At 35.1% G+C, this 18293-nt stretch overlaps 2 protein-coding genes and 1 pseudogene across 4 annotated transcripts; 2 read left to right on the forward strand and 1 right to left on the reverse strand.

The window, feature by feature from the left end:
* The first annotated feature begins 815 nt into the window (after positions 1-815).
* Positions 816-4258, forward strand: LOC145784440 (lactosylceramide 1,3-N-acetyl-beta-D-glucosaminyltransferase-like). Its single transcript, XM_082596291.1, has 3 exons — positions 816-922; positions 1399-1615; positions 3685-4258. The coding sequence occupies exons 2-3, from the start codon at positions 1413-1415 to the stop codon at positions 4256-4258; spliced, it is 777 nt and encodes a 258-aa protein (XP_082452417.1). The 5' UTR covers positions 816-922; positions 1399-1412.
* A 5597-nt stretch (positions 4259-9855) lies between these two features.
* On the forward strand, positions 9856-18237 carry LOC145775908 (beta-1,3-galactosyltransferase 5-like). 3 transcript variants are annotated; one of them, XM_082587328.1, is made up of 5 exons: positions 9856-10688; positions 13003-13121; positions 14622-14853; positions 15907-16382; positions 17092-18237. In XM_082587328.1, exons 1-5 carry the CDS (start codon positions 10504-10506, stop codon positions 17133-17135), a joined length of 1056 nt encoding a protein of 351 aa, XP_082443454.1. In that variant the 5' UTR covers positions 9856-10503; the 3' UTR covers positions 17136-18237. The 3 variants fall into 3 exon arrangements, with proteins under 3 accessions (XP_082443454.1, XP_082443445.1, XP_082443437.1); XM_082587319.1 differs by lacking the exon at positions 17092-18237 and adding an exon at positions 16578-16841; XM_082587311.1 differs by lacking the exon at positions 17092-18237 and having other exon boundaries at positions 15907-16841.
* Positions 11418-11518, reverse strand: LOC145785261 (U6 spliceosomal RNA; annotated as a pseudogene).
* Positions 18238-18293: the final 56 nt, after the last annotated feature.

Raw genomic sequence — 18293 nt, forward strand, 5'->3', positions numbered from 1 at the left:
ATAATGAATGTTTTTATTATATGCTTGGTTTTGTGTGTCTTCGAAATGTTATTGCTGAATTGTTTTATCTGTTCTATAATTTCTTTCCTGAATTAATCAATTGTTTCATTTGCATCAAATCTAATCTCTTCAAACTTGCAAGAACCCTCTTATTCTGAAACAAACCATCAATGTGAGAGATAATTTTTCATCCTCATTTGATGAATTAGCCAATAATAAAAACACCACACAATGAAATTTACTCATGTAATTTTGCGTCGAAAATTGACTAGGCTACACAATTTGTACCTAACCTGCCGTTTAATCATGTCTAAACTATGGTAATTAAATTTCAGTGAGCTTGTTGTAGATTTAAGTTAAATGGAACCAAAAGAAAATTGTACTATGAGTCACAGATGCAAAAATTGTAAAATTTGTGCTGTCATTCTTTTAGCGGTTGCTTCCGCTTTGTATTCTCTGAGTGCGATGCAAAGATATAACTTTTCCAAAATGACGTAAGTGTTTAAATTTGCGCTGTCACAATTTTTTTACTATAAAGACAAGGGCATTTCTTAAATTGAGAAGTAGCCGCTATATTCTGAAGATTCTCACTTAATTGACAAGCAGCATAACTACAATATGAGGCCGGAATATGAGCATTGAATAATAATATAAATTACAGGTAAATCCAGTTGATTGGTTTTATCAAAATTTGTAGCTCGCTTAGCATCTAGCCTATATGTTGCACCCAACAGATTTCTTGTTATCCTAAACGAGGCACTTGTGTACTTAATGACTTTAGTACAATAAGACACTTTTTATTTTTCAAGAGTTGATAGAATTCAGGAGCTGAAACCAGCAGAGTTAATACAACGTGACGTAGTTTTCTTGAAAACTCCATCTCTTGCACATAGACAACTTTCGAATTGCCTGAAAAATAAAGGTACGATATGAAACGTCTTTCGAAGTGAATGTTGTATTTTGCATGCTTTGCGACACTCCAGACTTAATTCTGCATTTCATTTATCGATTAAGGAAAAAGCGGTAAAACATAATGCAAAATAATGGAATTTTTTTGGATGGTAAAAAAATAAAAGCACCGTTTTAGTCACGTTAGGGATGGTCAGATAATTAACTTTTAAGTCTAAGTTTGGCAGATTGTAAATTAAACTTGCTGAGTTAGTGAGGAAATTCATTACTTTTATGCAAAGACCCGTTTTGCTTTGCTTCAAGGTTTGTAAATGCACAATAAAGTTATTTATAGAAGAAATAGAATACTGAGCTTGTATGTGAAGATGCTAGAATTGGAGTGGAACTATTGCCACTTTGAACAACGAATTTTGCAAAACTATTCTGCTTTGCCCCATTTTCCCCTACAAAAAGAGTTTTATCTAAATGCTTATGTGTCTATTGGCACAGAGATCGATTGGACCATGGTCATTTTTGTGAAGTCAAAGATCCAAAATATTGAGCAACGAACATTGATCCGGCAATCATGGGGTTCGGTTGTCTATGCCCAAGGAGCCCTGCTACACACTGTCTTTATTGTTGGTACATCTCAATCCAACTACTCTGTAGAAATTGAATCCAGAAGACATTCTGACATACTTCAAATTGACATTCCTGATACTTATCAGTATGTATATTCCTTTTACAAACCAATTACTAATTGCATTTGATACCACCGTAGCATTGATAACAGGGATGGCGAAACACTGACCCCGGGGTTTACTGACCCATTTGTCTTTTTAAAACTAACAAAAATCGAACAGATGTTTTAATAAAGAATAAATGTTTCTCTAAATATTTGTGATAATGTCTCACCCTACTTGAAATTTTTGCCGTACGGTGCTGAATTTTCATATCGCAGTCTGACAACTAAGACGTTGTAGGGCATTATCAGGGCAAGTAACTGGCTACTTATAGGGGAATAAAGCTGTTGTAGTATTGATTCTTTAGCAAATCAGTTCACTTGTTTGTATTTTTTTTCTTTTTTTTCAATTGCTAGCTGTCACTATCACGTAGGCTACCCTCTTTATTGTGCAAACTGTGAATACATGCGTTTTGGCTGCTTAGAATTAGTGTGGTGTGGAAACAAAATTGAATTATAAACGGACAAGGATGGTTGTGGCTTTTATGCTCTTCAAACCCATGCTGAAGATATCACTCTTAAAAAGTGGATTTCTTTGCCAAATTTGTTTAACACCACACAATGCTTTGCGGTAGCTTGGTTAACGTTGTTTGGTTGTTCATTGTCACAATTTCTTTCTGTCTCTTTCCAGGAAAGAGACGTGGAAAGGTTCAATGACGTAGTTTAATGGGTTACAACCGAAAAGCAGTCAATCAAATGTCGAATAGTTCTACTAGTGAAATGATAATGAAAATTCTTGAAGGACTTTAACGAATGGTTCAGCACTTCCAGCAACTAATCAAAGTAATAGTAACAGTGAACAGCAATAGATTCCAACGCTTACAACTATTAATCGAGTTTAACGGAATCCACTCACAGCTTCTCATACGATTCTAATTTCAATCAGAAATTATATAAGCATCAACTTTGCTTTACTCGTATTCAATAACTTCAACTCTCGATCAACAATAATCTTTGCGTCTATTGCCAACTACCACTACTACAATAATGATCTCTCACAAATAATCAACTCATAATAATGATACACAAATTACACCACTATTCATAGCAGGTTGTTTGGTCTAGTAACTTCGAGAAGGTTACGTAATGTTACAGAACTCATTGTTCTGTCAAACTGCATTACACGTAAACACCTTTGTGTGTCATAAACCCTGCACCTGGCAAAACATGAGAAGCAAGCAAAAGAAGCTTCCAGATTCGCACGTAGGGTAGTATGTTCTAGAAATACGTCACGTAATAAAAATTTCGCAATTAGAGATCCACTGGTAAACATCCTTATGATGTCATGACAAACGACATTTGGCAATTGTGAAAAATAAAAGAATATTCCAGATTTGCATGTTACAGAATGATCTGGAAGGACGTTACATAATAAAGATTTCGTAATCAAAAGTTACTACAGGTCAGTAACCGATAATAACATATCGCATAAGAATTTTACAATCAAAACAGCACGTTCGGTCAAGATACAAAGCAGCCCGCCGCTAGGTTTTGCGCATTGATTGTGACATTCATATTAATGTTAATCTTTATTTTCGCACCTGAATTTTATAAAGCCAAGCACACAGAATGGCATCACCTCAAATAAGCGCATTGTATGAATGAAGCTAAAAATAAGCATTAGGCTACCGGCCATGGATAATTAATTTATTGATACTTGCTAAGAAGATGTGGAAGTAAATTTCGCATCAACATGTAATTAAATTTGTGACCCACTTTTGTTTTTTCAAGGATTACAGTCTCTTTTGTTACCCATGGTAAAAACAAAAGTTTGCCATCCATGATCTATAACAACCCATCATCATGAACATGATCTTCCTTCCTCATATTGAGGGTTGGATGCAATGCGCCAGAACTACTGCTCAGAATTAAAATCAAAGCATAAAATTGTTTTGCTCTTGTCATGTTTGGCAATAAATGTTTACTTTTAACCGTATGATATGTTTTGTTTGCTAAATGTAGTTTTAATCTTTTGAGCTTAAATTATTATTGAAAAATTTAAATATCAGCTTAAATGAGATTTAATAACATACCTACGTATTATAAACTTTCAGGAATTTAGCTCGAAAATCATTAGCAGCAATGCATTGGGCTTCAGAGAATTTTCCTGGAGAATATTATTTCACGAACTCAGACGATGATATGTTGATGGATTTGAAGCGAGTGATAGAAACCATAGAAAAGTTTCGAGAATATTCGAACTTAGACTGGCCAGATTTTCCTATCATTTGCATGTATCACAAAGAAACTGAAAACCTTGCCCCTAACAGGCACAACGGGACTAAACGCTTCATATCAAAGGATAAATACAAATGGCCAGTAGTTCCTCAATTCTGTCTCAGTGGTATGTATACTATGAGTATCAAGGTAGCAGAGAACTTATGGCAATTGGCGGTTACCACTGAAAATTTCGAGATTGTTGAAGACATTTGGATTACTGGTTTACTAAGACAAAACCTGGGAATGCCGAAAGAAATGTTGATCAAGGTTAGACCAGCTGCTGCAATTCATTTCGAAGAAGTTCAGCGAAAGGACATGTTGAAATATATGTACTCTTGGGAAAGAAATCTAAAAAAGCTCAGAGTGAAAAATAGAGGCAGCAATGCCGCACTTTGTTTAAAAAGTTAATTTTCATACTACCGTTGAAGTGAAATCCCAGATGTAGTAGTATCACAAAAAAGAGCGCATTTTGATGATAAAGAGTATAATGTTTTTCTTTGTGTGAAAAATACTTTTTACATGCTATATCTCTTTTTAGTACGCCACATTTAGGCCTATAACTTGCAATGAAGTTATCAGCTCATCTCTAAGCTTGACATTTTTGAACGTCCATAGGCTTTGCATTGCATATACTGCAGGTATACCAACGTGTTCAAGTTACAAGAAGTAGCCTACTCATAAGATCGCGTAACAAAATCTACAAACATTCCAACTACCGATAATGTGTTAACATTTGGCTTTTTTCAATTACTTTGACCTATTGAACATTGTTTATTTTTGTGTAGAGTTGTGGAGTCGAAAGTTTAAATTGTGAAATGTTTTGCGTTACCAGAATAGGTATTTTTTGGCTTGGCATTTGTAGTCGAACTTCACAGCTCTGTTTGTATCCAAATACAATACTCCAGGGGTCATTCCATTATAATTCAACAAGTGAAGGCAACCCGCCCCTCTTGGAATTTTTTGTTTCTAAATATGTTGATGTGCATGAAATTCTGAATGCAACAAAAAAAAATTATGAAAATTGATCAACCGGTTCACTAGATATGCCATTTTGAAATTTGTTGATCACTTGGTGGCGCTGATGAGCTCTCAAACATAAAAATGTCATTTGTTGCGCCCTCTGATGATAGAGAGGTGATCAAACATTCGATTTCACTATTTTTAAGGATGAGGATTCCAAAAATGCAAGTGTTTTCTGTGTATTACTATCACAAAAAAAGTTATAGCAACTTCTATTGTTTTTAGGTGGTCGCAAAAAGACGCCCAAAAAGCCTTGTGGGAATCCACGTAGAGTGAAAAATTTTTTTTTGTAAGATAATCAAAGATGTATTTTATAACAAAAAAGAAAAAAATTAGAGGTGTTTTTTGTTATTTTTTTTGAAATTTAGTTTTAAAATTTAATTTTAAAATTAAATTATTAATTTTACATTCTATTTGAATAAGGTTTAAGGAATTAAATAATATAATGTAGTGTGGTTTAAAATTTTAAAGTTTATGAAGCTGCTCTGAAAAATCCTATGGATTTCTTGGACTTAACTTTTGGTTTCTGTTTTTGCGCTATCTTATGGCTGCAGCAGACCTTGAGCTTGGAAAATTAAAATCAAGAGTACACTTATTCAGGATGCAGTTTGTTACAAGTAAAAAATCTGTCAAGTGGAAAGTACAGTTTAGACAAAACAGCTTGGAATGAGTTATTAAAATTGAAAATCAACAGGATTAAGCCAACCAGGAGAGGAAAGAAAGCAGGAAAGTGTTTCAGAAGACCAATTTCAGTTCTATGTACAAAGTCATCTGGTAGGCCTATAACTTTTCATCGAAAACAAAGTAACTTGAACTTAACTAATCTAATTCCAGTCCAACGTTTTCCCACTTTTAGTAAATTTCACTCCCCCTTAATTATTGGATGTTTAAATATAAGATCAATCAATAATAAATCACTTTCCTTAACTGACTTTATTTTTGACTCCAAAATTGATGTGTGTGCCCTGACTGAAACTTGGTTAGGAAGTTCAATTGATGGTCATGTGTTAAGTAACATCACTGCTAAAGGTTATGACATTTTGCATGTTCCCAGATCTCAAGGAAAGCGTGGTGGTGGTGTAGGTTTCTTATACAATGTCTCTGCCAAACTTGACAAGAGTAAAATTTTTGCTAGCCGTCAGTTTTCTCAGTTTGAACATATGGAATGTATTTCAAAGCATAGTAATATTCCAGTATTAATTTGTGTAATTTATCGACCTCCTCCCTCCATAAAGAATGGATTTAAAACAAGCATATTTTTTAATGAGTGGTTTAACTATTTGGAACAATTGTCTTTATGTAATAATGAAATTATTGTTACTGGAGATATAAATTTGCATCTTGATAATATTGGTTCAGTGGATGTTGTGCAATTTAACAATATTTCATCTACATTTGGTTTGAAACAATTGATCAATGATCCAACTCATGCAAAAGGTCACACACTAGACTTCATGTTAGTGCGATGTCATACAAACATTGTTGTTGATAAACCACTAGTCATTGATCCATGTCTGACCAATGTTCAGGGTATTTTCTCTTCTGACCATTTTGCATTAATACTAAAAACAAATCTATACAAACCACCTCGTCCCAAGAAGGAAGTAAAATTTCGCAAATGGAAGAACATTATTGATAAAGATTTTGCTTCTGATGTCTGTCTTGCTTTTCAATCTTTAAAATTCAACTGTTCTTGTGAAGAACTTGTAAAATTGTATAATTCAACTCTTAAATCTATTTCTAATGATCATGCTCCCATCTGCTCCCAATTGCTCACACTCAGAACAAATTCTCTCTGGTTTACTATGGAACTCAAGAAAGAAAAACAAATTCGAAAAAAGCTTGAACACAAATGGAGAAAAACTAAATTATCTATTCATCGAGATATTTACAAAAAACAATGCAAATATGTGAACATGTTAGTACTTAAGGCTAAGAAAAATTACTATCTTAAGCAAATCAGTGAAAGCAAAACTCCAAAACAATTCTTCAAATTTTCTAAAACATTGATGGGCAAAGATAACAGAAGTGTTCATCCAACTGGAAAGTCTGCTCAAGAAATTGCTGATTCATTTAACCAATACTTTTCAAACAAAATTAGTTTAATTAGGAATACTCTTCCATGTCTTCACCATATAACTGGAGGAACTCAGTCAGCAGATCCTTGTAACCATATTCACATTGATTTTTCATTTTCTAGTTTTCTTGAAACAGACAAGACTGAAATTCTTAACATTTTAACTGCATTATCATCTGCATCTTGTGAACTAGATCCAGTACCCTCATGGCTCCTCAAAAAGCATTCATCATCTTTTCTGTCTTTTCTGACCTCCATCGTAAACAAATCCTTGACAAGTGGTCTTGTTCCCCCAAAACTTAAACATGCCATTGTTCGTCCACACTTAAAAAAGCCTAGTCTAGACAAAGAAGAGTTCAAGAACTATCGCCCTGTGTCCAATCTATCTTTTGTGTCAAAAATATTGGAAAAAGTAGTTGGCAGACAGTTAAATGATTTCTTAAACGTGCAAAATTTATTTGATATCAATCAATCTGCTTATCGTCAACATCACTCCACAGAAACAGCTTTACTAAAAATCCATAATGATATTGCTACCGTACTTGACTGTAATCACAGCGTTGTTCTACTTTCTCTTGATCTTTCAGCTGCTTTTGATACCATTGATCACAAAATTCTTCTAAATCGTCTCAAATCAGATTTTGGCATTACAGGAATGGCACTTGAGTGGTTCTCATCTTATCTTTATGATCGAACTCAATCTGTAGCAATTGAAAACTCAATGTCTTCTGCAACATTCCTTTCTTCTGGAGTTGCTCAGGGTTCTGTTCTCGGCCCTGTCCTGTTTTGCCTCTACATCAAACCTCTGTTTGACATCATAAAGCGACATGGGCTTTCATACCACTCATATGCTGATGATATACAATTGTATTTGCGTGTTACTGATGAAGATTCATTGTGTTGTATTAAGTCAAAATTCCAAAAATGTATGGTTGATATCTCAAATTGGATGTCTTATAATATGTTGAAACTGAATCAAGAAAAATGTGAGTTTATTGTATTTTCTCCGAAACGGTGTATTTCAAAGTTTAATGACATGACCCTTACCCTGAGTAATATCAATCTTTCTTCTTCTAACTCAATTAAATTGCTTGGTGTAACATTAAATCAACATTTGTGTTTAGAAAACTTTGTCAGTTCCACTGTTAAATCTTGCTTTTTTCATCTTAGAAATATTGGTTCCATCAGACAGTTTATTAATGTTGATGCTTGTAAAACTTTAACTCATGCACTTGTGACGTCCAGGCTTGATTATTCAAATTCATTGTTAAATAACATTCCACATTGTACTATTTTGCGTCTTCAAAGAGTTCAGAATGCTGCTGCTCGGCTAATTACTTTAACACGTCAACGTGAGCATATCACTCCTATACTAAAATCCCTGCATTGGCTTCCAGTATTGTATCGTATTCGCTTCAAAATATGTCTATTAATTTATAAAGTTTTCCATGGTTTTGCTCCAAACTATCTGGACACTTTGCTTGTTCATTATAAACCTGCCAGAACTTTGCGTTCTCAACATCAATTGCTCTTGTGCAACCCTTCATATAAGACACAATATGGAAATCGTACCTTCCCAGTTGTTGCTGCCAGTTGCTGGAACTGTTTGCCTATTTGTGTGAAAGAAGCAGAAAATTTAAATGAATTCAAAACTCGCTTGAAAACGTTTTACTTCAATGAACATTATGACTGAAATTACCGTATTAATTATCACCATTGTCATGTACAGCGCCCAGGAGCATAGTTTGACTGTGGATGTGGCGTTATATAAATGTTGTTATTATTATTATTATTAAAGTAAAGTATGGTTTTCACAGAATTTGTCCATTTCCAAGCCTTACATTGTTGCTCTTGTGTCATGTAATAATAGGCACACCAATGACATCATAATGGTTATTATTTCTTAACAATCAGCCTGTTAGTTGAGGTTCAAAATGGCTGCTCTTTTAAACCTGACTGCTTCCCTATTGTGTTTTTCTATCTGAGAACACCCTGTGTAGGTTAGTTAGTGGGTGTTGTGAGTAGAAGGTATTGAGATGGAGGACTGCACTGTTGGAAAAAAAAGTATTGTACTTGTCATTTGAAATGCTATTGCCGTAAGGACAGCTACATAGCTTTGTCTGACCTTTCTGAAACTGAAACAAAGTTAGTTCTATGGAGATCTGGGATTGAACTTGAAAAAGAGGAACTGCCAATGTCAACAATTTGCAATCATCATTTTGCTTACTTTCTGAAAAAATATTCGAATCATTAAATATTGATTTCAAATGACAAATATAATACTACCACTTTTTTTCCAACAGTGCAATCCTCCATCTCAATACCTTCTACTCACAACACCCACTAACTAACCTACACAGGGTGTTCTCAGATAGAAAACACAATAGGGAAGCAGTCAGGTTTAAAAGAGCAGCCATTTTGAATCTCAACTAACAGGCTGATTGTTAAGAAATAATAACCATTATGATGTCATTGGTGTGCCTATTATTACATGACACAAGAGCAACAATGTAAGGCTTGGAAATGGACAAATTCTGTGAAAATCATACTTTAAAATTAAATTTTAAAAAAAATAACAAAAAACACCTCTAATTTTTTTCTTTTTTGTAATAAAATACATCTTTGAAGGGCGTCTTTTTGCAACCACCTAAAAACAATAGAAGTTGCTATAACTTTTTTTGTGATAGTAATACACAGAAAACACTTGCATTTTTGGAATCCTCATCCTTAAAAATAGTGAAATATAATGTTTGATCACCTCTCTATCATCAGGGGGCGCAACAAATGACATTTTTATGTTTGTGAACTCATCAGCGCCACCAAGTGATCAACAAATTTCAAAATGGCATATCTAGTGAACCGGTTGATCAATTTTCATACTTTTTTTTTGTTGCATTCAAAATTTCATGCACATCTACATATCTAAAAACAAAAAAATTCCAAGAGGGGCGGGTTGACTTTTTGAAGAAAATCTGTTGAATTATAATGGAATGACTCCCAGAAGACTCAAGAGCCATTTCATCTTCTGTTTTTTTGTTTTTTTTGAAGTTACCAATTTATAAAAATTGGAAACAGTTTGCAATCTTATATCTCTGTGGGTTCCATTTAACTTGTTTTAAAGCCGTATATGTGGAAATATGAAAATGTTTATCTTTTGATAACTTCTGCAAGTTCAGATCCCTGGTCCAAAAGATCAACTTTTATGTTAGTCAACATTAACTGCTGTTTTATATACTTTTCTTCTAATTTATATACTAATTTATATACTTTTAGTTAAATTTACATCGAAAATGATATCAAATCTCTAAAACATATATTAAATCCCAATTTATATGTTTTGCTATTTTTGTTCCTCAATACCTAGGAGACTCAAAAAACTAGTAATTTAACGACTAGGTTTAACACTTCATGCCTTTTTTAAGAAACTTGTACAGTTTTATCTGTTTAAAAGTAGGTTGGTTTTCGAATTTTTATCCTCGAACTAGCCCTTTGCTATTTACTGATAACATCAACGACAAGTTTGACTTCACCAAGTAATTATCAAACAGCAAACCCAATGCTTTCGGAGAAGAACGAATCTCCTAAGGATGCTTTGAAATCTATGAACCTTAAAGCCCATCCTTTGATAAATGCACAAATTTGGGACACTTCTAAAACATGTATTATTTTCATAATCTTGGTGTCTGGTATAATATTGCTGACTTTAAACACTGCTCACAAGAATACAGCTCGTCAGCTTAGGTGAGTAGATGCTTTTTACTGTTTAAAGCTACAGTGCAAACTTTTGTAATTTTTTGTGTAGCCTTGTAACCTTTGTGATACTTTTTGTATATTTCTTTTTTAATTAAGCGTTAGAAACGATGCTAGGTAGCATTTTTAACATGTTGCAAGTTACAACTCACTCTACACTCATCACAAGATAAAACAATATTTTATAGTCCAGGGGTCACCAAATGGCGGCCCGCGGGCCGCATGCGGCCCGCCACGCTGTATCGCTGCGGCCCGCAGAAGGTATCAGCGTACAAGTATAACCAAAAATACTTTTTTTGAGGAGTTAAAGAGCACACAGGCAAAAAAATACTTTCCGAGAAGCATATTTTCGCTTTGCATACGATTCCACCGACCGACCAATCAGATTATAGTTCTAGGTGGGAGTTGCTTAAAGCTATTCCAATGCGATGTCCAGCCACACTGTCCCAGTGGTTGATTAAAACGTCTGTTTTCGAATTTCGAAAATGTCGAGCATAGGGTTGCTTATTTTAAGTTTGCAAATGTCATGTAAACACTAGTGTGCGTTTCACCGTTATTGTGTTTCACGACCAGTGTTCTCTTTATGCAAGTTTTTGTTGGCAAAATAGGTCGGTGTGCCAACTCAATTTATAATAAATTGGCCAAATTTAAAGACTTTTTCTGATTGTATTATGAAAATATTTAGCTTAGTAGGCTACTGCAAAATGTTTTTTTTTTTTAAGAAATATGGAACGCTTCACGATTTCGCGTGTCATCCTTGCGCAGGGGCCATGCTGATCTTCTCTATCGTTCCAATTTTAGTATATCTACTGCCGAAGCAAGTTCTGCAAAATGTTGTTAATCAACAAATTCTTGCCACGCTGATAAGCACCGCAAGTGACAGTTGTCTGTAACAAAAGAAAGACGGTTTTATAGACTCTCACAAAAAGGATGAAAAAGCAACTCATTGCTTTTTTAAAGGGAAGACTGTTCATGAATTACGATAGAATTACAATTTTTGGGTGATTTCTACAAACATTTGTTTCATGGTGCCTGGTTTCTTTTTCCCTGTTATTGGAGCCTATTTTTCGCTGATATGTTTGTAGGTCACTATTGTTGCCTGTAGCCTATTGCGATGTGTCAAACATTTCCTTGTTTACTAAAATTGTTAATTGCAAGATATCTTTTGTGAAGCGAAGTGACTACACCACTCTTGCTTGGCGATGAATATTCTGATGAAACCGCTCGCCTCGCTATAAGTGCGCAAAACTAGTGGCCTCATTTATTAGGCATTGTTAAAAAAAGTCAAAAATGTTGTAAAAGGAGCTTGGCCTGGCAGTAGCGTTGTTCAATTAATTTTGTTGCTGCGGTATTCTAAAATAAATATGAACAACATGTAACGTTGGATACAAGGTACGAAATGCGTTCTTTTTTAGCATAAGAGTCAACCTACCTAACATTTTATTAGTGCGGCCCGCCACAGCTCTCCTTAGTGCCAAAGTGGCCCGCATGCAAAAAAGGTTGGTGACCCCTGTTTTATACCATAATTAAGTTCTGTGAAACAGTTTCGTTATTGCTTGTTTGTAACAGTCTTTTTTAGTTAATATTTCCCTCACTTTGGCTAAAGGAGCATGCGAAACGTCCTTTACATTTTCTATTATCTTTAAAATGACTTTAAATGTTAGTTTTTTCCGTATTTGTACGTATATTCATGACACCGTTTGATAAGTAGGTAACGTACAGTCGTACAGTTGAAAAACACTTGTTCCACCAGCATAATGGAAAAAATTAGCGACAGGAAGCTTGAGATGCAAAATTAAAGTCCTCGTATGTATTATTGATCTGAAATTTCACTCATATTTGATGGTAATCATTTGCTGAATTTGTTTTTTCAATTACAATAGAATCCGCCTAACTCCACTTCTGAAGTGGAATTGACAAAACTATCGAGTTTGGCGAAATGTCAAGTTAAGGAATTTTGTGAATTTTTCACTAAAACAAAGCAAACTATAAAGTAGTGGACGCTAGCCAACTACGATAAAATGGGTTTGGGAAGAGATTTAAATGGGATCATAAAAATAACCATCGATAAAGTTACCATACCATAAAAGTGATGTCAAATTAAGCGAAAATCGAGTTAGCCGGACTAACTACAAGTGCAGAAGTGCAGGCTAAGCGTTCTTCATGGACCAGCAAAAAGTATTGAATTAACCAGTGTTTCTACTGTTGCACGTGTTGTGTAACATGTTACGCGTATATTTGTTAAACGACATAATTCAGCAGTAAAACTTTGTTGATTCCTTCATAATTTTCAAATATACTTCAGGTTAAACATTTTGGAGATACGGAACCGACAGATTGAAGGAAGTGCCAATACCAGGCTGAAGTTCTTGAAAACACCCACTTTTCGAAATACACAATCATTGGAATGTTTAAAAAATAAAAGTGTGTTTTATGTCATGCTTTATAGAACATATTCTTGAAGACAGTTTGAGTCATATTTGAAGTTGTTTTAATGTGTATTTTAAATATTATTATTTTAAATATGAATTTGCATATTAGATCTAGGGGAAGGTTGGGTTAGTTGAGCCACTGGGTTAGTTGATCCACCCCATTTAATTCTTAAATGTGGTGAGGTAACCACATTTTATCATCACGTGATCTTAAAGTTTCTCATCGCGTGGTCTCCCGTCTGGTTTGAGTTGACGATTGATATTATATGTGGTGCTGAAGTTAAAAAGTTGTGTTTTGACCTTGGAAAGTAGATTTTGAACATAGAGGTACGTCCAATAATATCTTTTTATACTTGGTTACTGAGACAGTTTCATTTAATTTGTTTGGTAGCTTACCAAACAAGCTACGTTCTGAATAAAAAGCGACATAGTGTGCCATGAAGTTTTGCTGCAGTTTCAAAATTTTCATGGCGTATAGTTAAGGTGTTAGTTGAGCCACTGCCTTCGGTGTTATGTTGAGCCAGTGTAAAAAGGGCGTTATAATGCTTACGATACCTCCACACACCTTACATAGATTGCAGCCGTTGGATAAGTCTGTTTACGGTCCAATAAATCTCTTTGAACTACATAAAACTCAACATAGGCACATAAACTTGGTCAAGCTTTAACGAAATAGTGTTATTTGGATGCCGTAGCAATACCTTCATTATTTGATGTGTACATTGAATTACGAGCGACTCTTGGAACAATTGTTAACCTGTTTTCATATATTGATACTATTACTTTAAATATAAACTAAGGCTTGGAAAAGAAACGTGGTTGAATTTGTGTGTTTTCAAAAATAATAAATGAGGCTCAACTAACCCCAGTCTGTGGCTCAACTAACCCTTGCCGTGGTGTTAGTTGCACCATTTGACTACTCGTTTTTAAACACCTGTAGACCCGGTTGCTGTCGTTCGATAAGGCTTGTACTTCCTACAAATATTGTTTAATATACCCAGAAGGTGGAGCACTGCAAATGAAGAAATAAAAGCAACTCATATAAAAAAAAAATGCAAAAAGTGGCTCAACTAACCCGACCTTCTCCTATAGCTGATTGTTTCAATATACGTCTTTTGCATGCAAAGATTGATTGTGGGAATATTAATCCTAGGACTGGGATAGCTTCTTTTTGCATGTGTTGAAACTTTGAACCACTGACGCAACCCATGTCACCATGATTGACAGAGTGAAGTTTTCGGTTGTTGTTGAAGTGTATGAATTATTTCTTTCACTATTGTAGCCGCTGAATGGAGGCGAATCGTTGAAATGAGTTGCTCTCGCAAACCTCGAGAGACGAAACTATGCTTGCTTTCGTGAAATGTATAATAAGCTCTTTCAAAGGCAACTATGTTTGATGTGATGTTTTGCGAAGAAGGTTTATAAACGTTTTTGTCATTCTATGTATAATTTGTTTTCAGTTCAACTCCACAGGTTGTTATTTTTCATGCAGGAATAAAATGGACCATGGTAACGTTTGTTAAATCAAAGCTACAAGACTTTGAACAGAGAGCATTGGTCCGCCGCACGTGGGGGTCGGTTGTGTATGCTAGAGGGATGCTGCTGCATACAGTGTTTGTTGTCGGCACGGATTTTTACAAAAGTGCAGGACTGAAAATATCCCTGGACAATGAGAATAGAAGACATTCCGATTTGCTCCAAGTGGATGTTCCTGATGTTTACAAGTAAGTTATTTTCGTATTTGATTCCTTTTGTTTGATCAATTTGTATTATAGACAGACAAAGCAAAGTAACTTTAGCAGGTGTAGCCTAATATGTTTTATTACAAAGAGAAAACATAATTAAAAAAGCAACTCAGACGTTTTCAACACGAACCTGTGTCCTCATCAGGAATTAGGAATCTGCAATACACATCAAATGAAAATAGTAAGATGATATTAATTATGTTATATCTCTTCGTAATAAAACATGTCAAACCCACTAAAGTTACTTTGTTTTGTCTGTTTATATAGTTCAGCAAAGCAAACTCTCTACCAAAGCTTTGTCAATTTGTATTAGGTGCTACTATTTGTTTGTTTGTGCTCCTTCCTAGGAGGACTAACGAGATCGTCTTGAATCGTACTCAACTGCCGGTTTTGAAGGACTTCGTTGGCAAACACAATTCGTTCAGTCCACAAGGGAGTGGTCGTATCCCCCGAGAGCTGAGAGCTCAGTGGTTACGAACGACGTTGGGAAATACATTAGTAACCTAAGCTCACTTCTTTGCTGAGTGCCAAATAGAGAGGAAGTTTAGTACCTTTTAAATGGTCTTTGGTACGACCCGATATGAAATCAAAACACCCATCTACCGATGCAGAGGCAGGTACTCAAACCACTAGGCCAATGAACCAGTTTTAGTGTGCTGCTCTAGCAGACAAGTCAATCAGCGACCATCGTAATAGTATTGCTGGCTTTGTAAACTGTATAAATGGTGGTGGATAAGGCGTTGGCTTACCAATAATACAAATCAGGTTCGACACCCGGCTTTACCTGGTGGTTGATAAACACGCTCACCTCTACCAATTGTGTAATAAATTAGGTGTGCATATTTGCTGCAGGAAAAGCGGCCAAGAGAAAGGAACTGGCCACCTTACTTTCGTTGGTTTCGTTGGTGTCGAAGTGTCGTGAGAACCTTATTTTTTCATTTTATGAAGCTCTGTAGCTAAATATGTGACCACCTTTAGCCTACTTTATAAATCGAGTAAGTTTCTATATTTTGAAAATGAATTTAATTTCAGGAAATTGGGTCAGAAATCTTTAGCTGCGATGCAATGGGCTTCTGAAAACTTACCAAAAAATTACTTCTTTACCAATGCGGATGACGACATGTTTATAAACATAAACGACATGATCACGGTAGTGAAAAAAAATCTACGTTTTTCCAAGTTTCACTGGCCAGATTTCCCCATTATCTGCATGTATCATAAGGCAAAAGAAGAAATTTTGCCTAATAGAAACAACAGATCAAGACAATATGTATCCAAAGAAAAGTATAAATGGCCCACTTTCCCACAATATTGTTTTGGTGGGATGTACACTATGCGAGTTAACATCGTTCGAGACTTGTGGAATTTGGCAATGAACTCTGACAGCTTTGATATGGTTGAAGACGTTTGGATCACTGGCTTAATGAGGCAAAAACTGGGATTGCCCAATGAAATGTTGATAGGGCCATCACCACCTATAGCATTTCATCACAATGAAGTACACTCAGGTAATATGGCAAAATTTGTTTCTTCTTGGTATCAGGTTTCCTTGTATCTTAACTTGACTATATCATGTCAGATATCCACATAAATAAATAGCCTACTAGAAAACAGTGTTAGATTTTTATTTCAAAGTATGGTTTCCTTTTTCGTCGGTGCTACGACTACCGTAATTGTTTTAGTTATCAGTACGTTTTTTTCAGAGATTGTATTTGTTGAATCATTTTCAGGGCAGAAGAGCCCTCTAGTCCTGTAAGATAATTTCCTAATGACAGTGACACAAATGAATCACTTTCTTTCAAGCTGTCTTGAGCCAGCATGTAAGCAGGATTGCTTATGTAATCACATGGAATCAAACCCATGTTAATGCGCAGTCTGCTTCAAGCTAAGATAGCGACTGAATATATCATTAGCCTAAGTTTAAGGCATGGACTTCTAAATAGTAGTATCTGGACTGGAAACGCAGTGACCAACATGTGGCCAAACAGTTGGTACAACAGTTGGCCAACAGTGGGCCAACAGCCAAGTAACTAACCCTGTTGGCCCACTGTTGGCCAACTGTTGTACCAACTGTTTGGCCACATGTTGGTCACTGCGTTTCCAGTCCAGATACTACTATTTAGAAGTCCATGTTTAAGGTTTTTCAAACGAAGACAAGCCGTTTCTATAAAATACATGTATTGTCTGAGCATATATGTTGGATTTCAATTTGTTTAGACCATGGAGCAGTGTCAAGAGGTCCGCGGCAGAAACGCTTTTAGTTTATTTAATGGTTTTTGTTGAGGATTCAGTTGACTGACAAAAGCAGCGATTGAGAACTATGTGGTATAAATTAGTGGTGCGATACTGATGAGCCCAGCCGCATGTGCAAAACATCGCTGAATTCATGCTGCACTCGACTGCCTTAATTAATGGTTGAATTAAAGATTAAAGAAATTAATGCCTTAATTAAAGAAATTAATGCCTTAATAAAGAAATTTTGCCTTAATAAAGAAAGAAATTAATGAAATAACTGCCTTAATTAAAGAAATTAATGGTTTTTGTCCAATTTTGTTGTAATGCACTCAATTTAGGGTAGCCTACCATGCTTAAGCTACACTTCTCAAACGCTTGAAATTTTAAAGTCTCAAACTAAGCGGTACAAACTTTTGTGGTTTAAATTTACCGCTGGTAACGAAAAGCTTTCCTGTGTAATCCACTTTATGTTGATACAACGCTAAAAATTTTCTTCAAATTTGCCATGGACCCAACATAGGCTAGAATTGTTTTGCTCGTTTGCAATAGAAATTTAGTAATAGCCTACTAACACTGCGCCTTTTTGTCCTCCTGAGACTTATTTCCATCACGGATAGGATTGTTCTCAGAGCTTTGTAAAGCAATTTGTTTCAGACTATTGGCATAAATTCAGTGACAGGTGTCAGTTTTGCCAGCATTTATTCTAACAACTTTCTTGTCTAGAATGTCACTGGATGACCACACTTGGGTAATGAGTAGGCTATTAATTTTTATTGTACCAAAATTCGATTAAAACGTGATTTAGCCGATGAATTCATTTCAATTTCAGCTGTCAAGGGTTTTTAGTACTAAAGTTATTGTGCTTTAGAACAAAATATTTTGATGTTTGACGCATTAGCCTACTTTTCAAATCCCTTCACAATTTGTTCTCATGTCTGCTTTCATGTAAGCTTTCAAATTAGAGTTGCTACATCAATGCACCCCGCAATTCTGATACCATTGTCATATTTTAAAGGTGCTATTCGCAGTTTGCTCATTGATCATTCTTCAGAAGAGCATCATTTCTTTACTTTAATACGATGAATAACTTTTAGTTTGATATTATTCTTCGCATGTGACATTTTTGATGTGGACTTATATTGGTCTGATGCAAATAAATAATAATAAGGGATTAGAATTTTGAA

Source organism: Aplidium turbinatum, chromosome 1 (assembly GCF_918807975.1).
Source record: "Aplidium turbinatum chromosome 1, kaAplTurb1.1, whole genome shotgun sequence".
Lineage (NCBI taxonomy): Eukaryota > Metazoa > Chordata > Ascidiacea > Aplousobranchia > Polyclinidae > Aplidium > Aplidium turbinatum.